This window comes from Garra rufa, chromosome 9, assembly GCF_049309525.1.
Source record: "Garra rufa chromosome 9, GarRuf1.0, whole genome shotgun sequence".
In the NCBI taxonomy this organism is placed as follows: Eukaryota; Metazoa; Chordata; class Actinopteri; order Cypriniformes; family Cyprinidae; genus Garra; species Garra rufa.
Genome location: NC_133369.1, coordinates 22626518 through 22639357, shown reverse-complemented (window position 1 = coordinate 22639357; position 12840 = coordinate 22626518). Strand labels below are relative to the sequence as shown.

The window sequence follows — 12840 nt, the reverse complement described above, 5'->3', positions numbered from 1 at the left end:
AAAAATATTTAGGAGCACCATGTGCAACTGACCCGATCAGGTATTTGTGTTTGCGCTGAGGGGAGCTTCAAGGGTTTCTACGTGTTTTTGAACATTGAGTAATGTATCACGGACATATCTCACGAATACTTTCATAAAGTGTAAAGAGAGTGAAAATAAGAGATTCATTGTGCAGAGAGCTTTGTTGAAGATGAGTGACAGCTTTTAATGATTTTAAGGACGTTTGTAAATGAGTTATTGATTTAAGACAAGTTAAATAAACAAGAAGTTGATCTTAAGTGACTTACACTGTCTGGATATAACACTATTGCCTGATTTCATCGTCAAAAATGGTCTGAAACAAGTCACAACGGAGCCACTGCACTGAGCACTCTGCATTTTGTGTTGTTTCATTTATGAATGAACATGCTTTTTTAAACAAATCTAGTGAGTCAATGATTCAATTTCCCATTCATAAAGACAGTCACTTGCTTTATTTCTAACCATTAGAGAGTCGGACTTGTAACCCAAAGGTTACGGGTTCGAGTCTCAGGTCTGGCAGGGATTGTAGGTGGGGGGAGTGAATCTCCACCCTCAATACCACGACTGAGGTGAGTCCCTTGAGCAAGGCACCGAACCCCAAACTGCTCCCCGGGTGCCCCAGCAATAGCAATATGGCTGCCCACTGCTCCGGGTGTGTGTTCACGGTGTGTGTGTGTTCACTACTGTGTGTGTACACTTGGATGAGTTAAATGCAGAGCACAAATTCCTATTATGGGTCACCATTGGCCTCTCGTCACCTCCTTTCCTTTCCTTCTGAATAAATCATCAGTTTAAACAAATCAAATGATATGATTCAGTAATAAAATCAGTGACTTGCCACCACCTACTGGCAGATTTAGTTTCATTTTTAAAGTATCTTTTTAGTTATTTAAATAATTTAATATTTCTGTATTCAAAATTTTATATTTAAAACAATCATCTCAACATGAATTTATTAATTCAATTGCACGCATACCACCTCTGAGCCTCATTAAACATATAAAAATACACCTAAAAGCTACCTTTGTTTTCTTCTGTGCCACCTCTAGTACAAATACATTTTGTTAATACTGATTTCATTTGACTGGTAACTTATTCTTAATCTACTTGTTCTTATTCAGGTTTTTTAATTAGAATTTTAAAAAGCTTAAAAAATATAATAAAAAATTACTAAATACTATTATTAAATACTACATTTATTTCTATAAAATATTGAATAAGCAGCCAATATAAAAGTTGTTAGACAATTCAGTCAAAAGTATAAAGGCAGCGCTCTGATATACAGCAGTTAAGTTACATAAAATATAACGTGATGAGATTTTGCCCTCAGCCAAAACAATTAGCTCTGGAACAAATAATAGATTAATGAGACCAAAGACTGACCATTAGATTTACCCAAAACAAATTATATCTCATAATTAGCCAATTAACCATAAGATCTGCTAAGGTGAGGCTGATCTCAGCGGGTTCATGAGCGCTGAATGGATGCTGACGCCCTGGAGTTAACATTTCCAGAAACATAAATGCAAATTTTCAAATAGATGTTATCTTTATTAACAAACTGCATAAGTCTAAACAAGTACATTCGCACCTAAAAAACTTTTGAAAATAAATGACACAAAAACAGTATTTTTTTAATAAAATGTTATTTAAGCGTCCGCCATGACTCACTGTGAGAAATACCGCAAGCAGAGTGATACAAATGGTGAAACAGTTAAAGGATCACTAGAATACAATATCACTAAAATGTCACACTCCTTTTAACCAATCAGATTTGAGGACCATTGTAATTCCATTAGAGCCTGGAAATGAGATTGGGCCTTGAGCATGACTTATAATGTATCTCTGTTATTTTTGAACTCAGTGGTTTCTTATGTCTGTAAAATGTCTCTCTCTCTCTCCACTGTGGCATGTAGTGTATGTATGCAGTCGATTAAGGCCAAGCCACACAATTAAGTATCTTGTAAAGTGTCATAATGAATTTGCTCTCGTGTATATTATGCATGTATATGTTCTTTTTTGCTGACTGTTTGACTGTTAATGTTGAGGGTCTTTGGGCATTGTGCCAGCTACTGTACCCACTGCCAAAAAACAGGAAAAGGAAATGATCAAGAATCACCAACAACACACGACGGATATTTATAGAGAGGAACTCGCCCAAGAGAAACAGTGAAACAGAGCATTATTACATACGCTGACGCACGTGCACATACACACACACACTTCCCACTCTCTCTCTCACACACACACACACACACACACACATGGTGGTCTCTTTCTCTTTCCCTATTCTGTATTCTTTTATTCCTTTGTTTTTGTCAATTCTTTGGAGTTTGTCAGTTATTTTCATTACAGAGGGGACAGATCGGGGACACTCAAATTCCGGTGTAAAGGCAAAATCTGGCTCCCTATGAGGTTATAAACAGACATAACAATCCTCAACATTATTATTGTTATTAACCGTTCAGTTGCAGTTTCCATGTCTACACTACAACCAAGTGACATAACAGGACGAAAACTCTTTTACATTCAAAAAGGCTGTGTACACAATGCTAGTTTTACTCCATGTGTAGGCAGTCTTGATGATTTGTCACATCACACAGATTTAATGCTGGGGTAGATGTGTGTGTATATATGACACTTTACAAGATACTTAAAGGGTTAGTTCACCCAAAGATGAGAATTCTGTCATTAATTCCTTACCCTCATGTCGTTCCAAACCCCGTAAGACCTTCGTTCATCTTTGGAAGACCACTTAAGATATTTTTGTTGAAATCCAAGAGCTTTCAGACCCTACATACAGTGGTACAACCGCAATTCTATTAAGCTATAAGAATACTTTTTGTGCACAAAGGTCTTACTGAGTAATTAATGACAGAATATTCATTTTTGGTTGAACTATTCCTTTAACTGTGTGTCTTTATTGAATGCGTGCCAAAGCGGAAACAGATTTTATAAACATGACAAACTACTGAGTCTAATAATAGCGTGCATATTATGCTCATGGACCAAATCACACTCCACTTTTGGACCACATTCTAATGAAATTGTAATACCAATGCTGAAAAGAATTAGATATATCTAGTAAATTACATTAAATTAAATTTCATTTTAAAATTCCCTTTGCTAGGAGTTTGATTGACAGGCAGTCTGACCAATTATAATGCTAAATCTGCCATTTTGTCCAACAAACCAGACAGAAAAGTTAGTAGATTAAAGCTTGTGAATTTGAACTTGAAAATTGGTGTGTATTGACATCTTCTCACAGTTAAAATGACACACCTTCAGATGTTTATTTAATTTTTTTTTTCAAGGTTTGACTAGCAGGATGAAATTATCTATTTGTCACAACACATTAAAGAGCCACAAAGCTGTATTTAGTGTTTGAATTCCTTAAAAATGACCAAAACCGACCGTGGACCGCAAAACCAATCATAAGGGTCAATTTCAATGTTTCAACCAAGGTTTATACGTCATTTGAAAGCTGATATGCTTTTCATTCATGGGGGATTGGACAGCATTTGGCCGAGATACAACTATTTGAAAATTTGGAATCTAAATATTGAGAAAATCACCTTTAAAGCTGTGCAAATTAAGTTCCCAGCAATGCATATTACTAATCAAAAATAAAGTTTTGATATATTAACAGTAGGAAATTTACAAAATATCTTCATGGAACATGATCTTTACTTAATATCCTAACGATTTTTGGCATGAAAGAAAAATTGATCAGTTTGACCCATACATTTTGGATATTTTGGGCTATTGCTACAAATTTACCTGTGCTACTTAAGTGGTTTTGTGGTCCAGGGTCACAAATTTGAAAGCTGAGACATTGTTTCATACCATGTTCTGTCTTGTCTGTGTCCTCTTTACACCTCAATATATTTTTTACTAAGTAAGAATATGCATGCAATCCTTTACTATGTCATCACTATTGATACATAGTCGCACTCTATTTTAATAGGAGGATCTGGAGTTAGCATACTGAAAGCGTTATGAATGCGTCTATGTGGAAATAAGATGTCATGAATAAATTCACATCGACTACGTTGAGTGAAAATGGTCTTTTAAAGAGGTCCCAGCACTGTTTTGATAAATACACAAGGCTGACATGCAGCAAGTCATGCCTGTGATTGTTGGTTACTCAACACTTTTAAACCAAATGAAAGCCATTTGTCATTAATATTACCAGATTATTCAGTATCCTAAAAGTGGCCCTAAAGCAAAGTAACATGAATATCCCTGACATAGATGTTTATAGAGCTTATTTCCTCAACATCCCCTCGGTCGCTCTGTTCTTCCGCCGTTCTGCCCCTCGGTGGGCATCTCTGTCTGGGTCAGCATTACTCTGTTTCATTAGTTTTCCCCTTGTGTGCGTGTGCTGCTGCCCAATTGTAGGTTAATGACTTGAGCAGCGCTGCTGGCAGGAGGAACACTTGAACAGATAACCCTACCCTGGAGATTTATTGGCCATGCAGTAGTGGACTTGGACTTGTGCTTGTGCATGAGTCTGTTATTGTTCTGTAATAGTCCCTCAGTGCAGAAGAGAAAAGAGCGGTCGCTCCCTGCGGAGCTTTGTGTAAATCATCGGTATTCGTTTCAGCAGCATCCTCTGTTCTTCCACATGAAAGCATCTCTCTGTTCCTCTCCAACATATCAGACACTGAAATAATCAATAATAAATAATAAATGACAAAATGAAGCAGATCTAAAAGTATAGCACTCAGTGTGAATCCTGTTTTTTCTGGTAGGTACTGTATGGAAGCCTGCTTTTGTGTTTGAATAAAAACTAAATCCAACTTTGTGACTTTATTCATCAAAATCTCTTTTTATCTCTTTATATCTTGTCCGTTCTTCAACATGTCTCGCTTTATCTCACAAAGTGACTTTGTATCTCACAAATGAGACTTTCTAACTCATATTGTGACTTTATATTGCAAAATTGAGGCGTTTTGAATTGAGAATTGAGATTTTTAAGTCTGTTTAAACATCTCACTTTGTTGCTTTAGATCTCTTAATTGGGAGTTGATAGACCTTATCTCACAATTATGGCCTTGTGTATTAAAATTGAGACATTATATCTCAATTGTGACTTTGTATAACAATTTTTTTATCTCACTGTTTAGATTTTGTATTGCATTATTACTTTATTTCTCAAAATTAGGATTTTACATCTTAGAAGTGCGACTTTAGATTTCATGTTGGCTTTATGGATCATTTTGTGACATACCTCACAATTCCAATTATATTTATCGGAATTGTGACTATAACAGCTGAGACTTTAAATCTCACAATGAACAATTTTGTATGTCACAATATGACAATTCACATTTGGAACTTTATTTCTCTTAATTGTGACTTTTTCTTATTTTTAAGATAAAAACTTGCAATTCTGACTTTTTCTCAGAATTGTGAGAAATAAACTCTCAATTGCAAGTTATAAAGACCAATTTTAAGCAAAAAAAAGACTGTTTTCAGAACTGCGAGCTTATATCTCACAATTCTGACACGATACCTCGCAATTGCATGTTATAAAGTCAGAGTCGCAGTCAGAGTCGCAAGATATAAATTCTGAGAAAAAAGGTCAATTGTGAGTTTATATCTTGCAATTTTGTCTTTATTTCTCGCAATTCTGGCTTTACAACTCGCAATTGGAAGTTTATATCTCACAATTCTGAGAAAAAAGTCAGAATTCTGAGTTTATATAACAATTCTGACTTTATAACTCATAATTGTCTCTTTATATCTTGCAATTCTGAGAAAAAAAGTCAGATTTATGAGTTTATATCTTACAATTCTGACTTTATAACTTAAATTTGTGAGTTTATGTAATGCAATTCTGAGTAAAAAAGTCAGAATTGCCAGATATAAACTTGCAATTCTGACTTTTTTTAACTCAGAATTACATTACATAAACTCACAAATGCAATTGCGAGTTAATATTTCACAATTCTGAGACAAAAGAAAGAATTGTGAGTTTGTATCATGCAATTCTCAGAAAAAAAGAGTATGTTTAGATCTTGCAATTCTGACTATTTTTCACATTTGTGAATTTATAACTCCCAATTGGTAGTTAAAAAAAGTCAGAATTGTGAAATAAAAAGTTGCGATTACACTTTTTTTCTTTTCAGTGGCAGAAACAGGTTTCCATAGGGTTCCATAGGTAGGCTGTGCGTTGAAAATATATGATGTAGATCTTGCATATGCTGTTATTGCTAAAATGTTGTTTTTCTATCTTTTTCTTACTCAGACGTGGCAATAGGTGCTCCGTTCGCAGGGGAGGATCGTGGTGGCAGGGTCTTCATCTATAACGGGCAAAAATCTGGCCTGATGTTACAGGCCTCTCAAGTGCTGAAAGGCGACTGGGCCTCATCCGCCATCCCAGCAGGCTTTGGATTCACTCTGCGTGGAGATTCTGACCTGGATAACAACCAGTACCCTGGTGAGTAAAGAAAAACTTTCAGTCTCTTCCTCTCTCTGTTTACGCAAGTTTCTGTTAAGACAATCATGCTTAGGATCTGATGTAAGCCAGAGAGATCAGATGTAGGAGGAATGAAAGACTGGATGTAGAAGAAAAAAAAAGGACTGAGACATCCAGGTTGAGTCACTCTGTTGGTCAGTCCGCTGGTCATTTTTTTTTACAAATGTGTGCAAGTATTTCAACACATTTTTCTTCATTTTGTAGTCCTACTTTGTCTCCTTTTATGGTGGGATATTGTTTCTGCATATTTTTCTCATTACTGTGTTTATCATGGTTTATTTATCATGTTTTGATTGAGAACAATTTTCCGCAGGGTGTGATGAAATCCATGTGATTTCTGACGCTGTCTGAGCAACATCAAATCACGCATATTTGAATGACGTTTCAGCTTATTTTTATTAAGCGCAATGACTCAAAGTTTACCTGAGGAGGTCAGATCTTATTGAACTTTTGGATACTTTAAAGTCGTTCATTTTGAGACTATGGAGATAAATATTTGCAGGTGACTGAACAGGCTATTTATAGCCTGTGTAATGTGTGTGTGTGTGTGTGTGTGTGTGTGTGTGACAGATGTTGACTGAGCTCCAGATGAAGTTTCAAAGGTTCAACACTGGTTCTCTTAGCTAAATGACAAACAGACCAAGGTGTCTCGGAGTAATAAAATCTAAGAAATGATCATGAATGTTAAAGCAGTTAAACATATATTTCAGTAAAAAAAAAAAAAAAAATCGATTTGGGAATCATTCTTTGGAGGTGAGGAATCATTGACTTTTCAAGGTGGAAAAACATCAAGCTTTTAAAGTGTTCGCAAACAAACATGTTATATTATGTGATGTGTTATGGAACTATGTCCATACAAAAGCAGTTTATCTGGAATATGTCCTGAACTGACTTGCATTCAGGCAAAACAGCCTCTTGCTTCCCAGTTGAAGTTTAGAAGTCCTGAAAATTGAAGACTCTGTGGCTCTACCATCAGGTTATTTGTTTGGGCATCCCAACTTGACTTCACATGGTGTTTGTGGATTAGTTAATATTGATTTGAACTGGCGAAGTGAATATCCAGAGCTTTCTGAACCACACAGATCTGCATGTTCTCATCTATCACAGCTGTGCCATAATCTTGTTTTGACTAACAGAAATACGAATGAATTGTGTCATTTAAACTGCAAAAACATTGAGTGTGGTTCTGAAGCTAAACTGCTGTAATGCCTCAAGTCCATTTCAGCTAAAAAAGAGCAGTGTGTTCGTTCTTTTTGTCCTTTAATCTCCTCTTTCATTTTTTAATGGCATTGTACGAAATCATCAAAGCAGTGCTGTCACGTGCTTTCTTTAAAGAGACGGGAAGTCAGATGGTTAGGCAGCTTATATGCACATGTGTGTGTTTTGCGAGCTTGTGGGTGTTTGTTCTTTCATGGCGACAGGATTGTCATCTTAAATGTTTTAATAAAAGCAGATCTTTTCCATACATGAAAACCATCAATGGATGGCAAAACGATCACACACAGGTGTACATCCACGCACGTAATGATGTTGAACAGACCCAGAAAAGCAAAACGAAAGACGGAAAACAGACTTTCCTGTCTCGTCTTCTCAAAATGGATAAATTGCAGCTTTTTACAGATGTGATCTCAGTAACCTTTGATCAGTGTGAATCTTCTAATCGGCCTCTCTGTATATCATTGAAGTGTGTACATTTTTACAGATGTTTAGCATTTTCTTCAGTTAATTTCGATTAAAATCTTTCGCTTTTTTCGTAAGTTGCTTTGGATAAAGCCATCTGCTAAAGAATAAAATTAATGCTGTCAAAAGTAGCGTGTTAACACAGGCGATTAATTTTTCCAGTTTAACACTGTTAAAAATATAACACCGTTAACGAATGGACAGAGCTAGGATTGGCCACCCCACTCACAGCTGATGCTTCTGACTCTTTTTTTCTTGACAAAAAGTGTGTTTATTTACTCCAACTTCACTTCACGTCAGCACAACTGCTTTCAGATGAGATGCTGTCAGAGTCAGACCATATAGTAAAAACTAATTTTCCTGTCCTGTCAGCCGTTATACTGTACTCATAACATGTCCACTGAACACACAAATGCTGTGGCAAGTGCTGTAGCCTGTATCATTTCATATTAAAGCGCGGATGAAACTACGAGCATGCGTGTCAGATCCGCATTACATTCAGCAGTGGTAGCTCTTAAAGTAATAGCAGCCAAATAGCCTAATAACACAGCTGCTGTGATGTCTATTAATCAAAGCACAAAAGAAAAATACATTTTGTAGCTTTAAGGATTCATCTATATTTAACCCTTAAATGCATGAATGTTTCGCCAATCACTATTACATATTCGGGTCTTAGAAATGTATACTTTCTTAGAAATAAAGCATATTTCGTTACCTTTTGAAACTTAGAAGGGTTCAGTTTGAGCAGATGATCTCAACCATAATCTCAAAACTATCGTTTTCAATGGCTTCAAAGTCCATATGTTGATCGCTGGCAGCTCATTGATCACATACACCAGGGGTCTTCAACTAAAACGGCTCGAGGTCCAGTAATAAACCCTGCACACGAGCCGAGGTCCGGACAATTATATATAAAAAACTATTTATGTTTTTTGCAAGACCAGGGTATCTGCAGCATATTTTATCTTAAATTCTAGACATTTAAATACCTTTTTAAAGACCTGAACAAAAAAAAAATAAATAAATAAATAAAATGACTGTAAAAAGCATGGTTTACAATTCAGATGCAGGTTTCACAAAACAAAAAAAGATTTCTTAAATTATAAACTTCACATTCCAGCCTTCAAGAGTCAAAAGTATCAATTCTTATATTAATTTAAACAATTATTGTCAATCAAGTATTATATTAATTAACATATACATACATTTTACTGCCTTAATTGTTTAAATTTGTATAACACACTATCTTGTCGATCCATCAGTTCACATTTACAACTCTACGACTCTTGACAACAGCAGACGTACGAGCTGATTAAAAATGGCAGATCATTCTCTTCCAGCAGGAGGCGCTATCAGAATGGTACACAAAGCAGCGCCGCAGCTGACTTTGAAACGTGCAGCGCTCATATTTATTCAATGGATAGCCTTATAAAGTTTCATCGCAATTCTTGTCTTTTAGTCCCCACATTTAAGACCACCTGAAATCATAATTAAGACTTTCTTAACCCCTAATAATACTTCAGTCATCAATGAAAATTAAGAGCTTTATTTTAAACACCGACTTTCAAAAACAACCCTTAGCCTACACAAAATACGTTTCTTTTTATTTTTTTCCCACTGTGTTCAGCACACAAGAGAAATATTAGGGAATTAAATTAATATCAGCATATTAAGTATATTCGTCTATCATTGTCTCGTAGAGAAACGTCAGATGCTGAAAGCCCTGTTTTTACTTTCACTTTAACATATTGCGCAGTTTTCACTTTGCTTGTGTGATATCCATTGGCTCACCTTCATGGTTTAAAACATAAATATGTATAAAAATACAGTATAAAAAGATATATTTACAATATTTTGCGACGTAACCCCAACATAATGCGTTTTCCATCAACGTTTTTCACTCACTGAAAGCTACATCTGTCTGTACGCAATGCGCCGATCTCTGCTCTCATCACTGCACGGAAGATTGCACCCAAACGCTAACCCTGGTGTGCTTGATATAAATGTATTTATTAGAAATTAGCGTTTGGCCTTTTTTTTATTTAATTATGTCAAAGCTTTCACGGTCCGCATGGATGCATCTTCCAGACCGCGGTCCGCCAGTTGACGACCCCGGACATACACCATCAAATAACAGTGACATTTATTTATTTTGTTGCGTACAGTAATTGCTCTGCAGTAAGGCCATTCAAACCAGTTACATTTTTTGCTGATGATATTCTTTTGTTTTATGCCTGCGATAGATATGAGTGAAACATCACATCATTATTTTCTATTAAACAGTGCCACCTTGAGGGAAAAAGATGAATTGCACGTATTTAGTCAACAGATATTTACGTATTTTTGCACACAAAAAATATACTTACACTATTACACACCTCGGATCTCTAGTGACCCTATACACTTTTTACAAAAAATAAAAATAAAAAAAGAGACATTCTTTTATATTTTGTTATTTTTTTGTTATATTGTTTATAATGAATATATTGAGTTATAGTAAAAAAGTTGATGTCAAACTTGAAAAACTTAAGGAGGGAGAGGGTAGTGAATGACGTCCTGGGTCGCTAAATACCCAAGGTATGCATTTAAGGGTTAATGTGGTATTTATTGTTTGATTACTTTATTCAGTTTCTGTATATTTCCTACTTGCTGAAGGCGCAGGTAAATAATGGGTTTATATGAACTTCACTTAAAGTAGAAGTTATGTTTTTAAAGTCTAATAAATGTTAACATTAATACCTCTCAATTATAAAATTATATATATATATTATATATTCCTAGAGACATTAGTAATATTGGTATCAGTGATGCTCAACTTTAGTCATTAAGAAATATTTAACAAATATAAAAAATATACTGTCCTTATGTTATTTCTACATTAATTTGAATGTGAAATTATTGCAATCTTAAAGTATATTTAAAAACTTTGTAAGGTGGGATTAATTGCGATTAATTTCAGAAAAAAATTGTAATTAATTACTTAATTTTTTTAATTGATTTCCAGCACTAATACATAAATAGGATGTGTTGAACATTTAATTTTATTCTTTGAAATTTGTATATACATATAGTATGCAAACATAAACTTTTATTTTAAATCGATTAATCGCGACTAATTACAGGTCCTTTTCAAAAAATTAGCATATTGTGATAAAGTTCATTATTTTCTGTAATGTACTGATAAACATTAGACTTTCATATTTTAGATTCATTACACACAACTGAAGTAGTTCAAGCCTTTTATTGTTTTAATATTGATGATTTTGGCATACAGCTCATGAAAACCCAAAATTCCTATCTCAAAAAAATTAGCATATCATGAAAAGGTTCTCTAAACGAGCTATTAACCTAATCATCTGAATCAACTAATTAACTCTAAACACCTGCAAAAGATTCCTGAGGCTTTTAAAACCTCCCAGCCTGGTTCATTACTCAAAACCGCAATCATGGGTAAGACTGCCGACCTGACTGCTGTCCAGAAGGCCATCATTGACACCCTCAAGCCAGAGGGTAAGACACAGAAAGAAATTTCTGAACGAATAGACTGTTCCCAGAGTGCTGTATCAAGGCACCTCAGTGGGAAGTCTGTGGGAAGGAAAAAGTGTGGCAGAAAACGCTGCACAACGAGAAGAGGTGACCGGACCCTGAGGAAGATTGTGGAGAAGGACCGATTCCAGACCTTGGGGGACCTGCGGAAGCAGTGAACTGAGTCTGGAGTAGAAACATCCAGAGCCACCGTGTACAGGCGCCAGGTCAAGCCACTTTTGAACCAGAAACAGTGGCAAAAGCGCCTGACCTGGGCTACAGAGAAGCAGCACTGGACTGTTGCTCAGTGGTCCAAAGTATTTTTTTCGGATGAAAGCAAATTTTGCATGTCATTCGGAAATCAAGGTGCCAGAGACTGGAGGAAGACTGGGGAGAGGGAAATGCCAAAATGCCTGAAGTCCAGTGTCAAGTACCCACAGTCAGTGATGGTCTGGGGTGCCATGTCAGCTGCTGGTGTTTGTCCACTGTGTTTTATCAAGGGCAGGGTCAATGCAGCTAGCTATCAGGAGATTTTGGAGCACTTCATGCTTCCATCTGCTGAAAAGCTTTATGGAGATGAAGATTTCATTTTTCAGCACGACCTGGCACCTGCTCACAGTGCCAAAACCACTGGTAAATGGTTTACTGACCATGGTATTACTGTGCTCAATTGGCCTGCCAACTCTCCTGACCTGAACCCCATAGAGAATCTGTGGGATATTGTGAAGAGAAAGTTGAGAGACGCAAGACCCAACACTCTGGATGAGCTTAAGGCCGCTATCGACGCATCCTGGGCCTCCATAACACCTCAGCAGTGCCACAGGCTGATTGCCTCCATGCCACGCCGCATTGAAGCAGTCATTTCTGCAAAAGGATTCCCGACCAAGTATTGAGTGCATAACTGAACATAATTATTTGAAGGTTGACTTTTTTTTGTATTAAAAACCTTTTCTTTTATTGGTCGGATGAAATATGCTAATTTTTTGAGATAGGAATTTTGGGTTTTCATGAGCTGTATGCCAAAATCATCAATATTAAAACAATAAAAGGCTTGAACTACTTCAGTTGTGTGTAATGAATCTAAAATATATGAAAGTCTAATGTTTATCATGTGAGTTATATATATATAT

The 12840-nt window shown here is 35.9% G+C and overlaps 1 protein-coding gene across 1 annotated transcript in view; it reads left to right on the top strand.

The window, feature by feature from the left end:
* The window catches only part of LOC141343182 (integrin alpha-8-like), a 39251-nt gene extending 32777 nt beyond the window's left edge, over positions 1–6474 (top strand). Inside the window, exon 13 of the mRNA XM_073847783.1 lies at positions 6275–6474. Within this exon, the coding sequence (XP_073703884.1) occupies positions 6275–6474 (200 nt within the window). The remainder of the gene's footprint in view (positions 1–6274) is intronic.
* The last annotated feature ends 6366 nt before the right edge of the window (positions 6475–12840 follow it).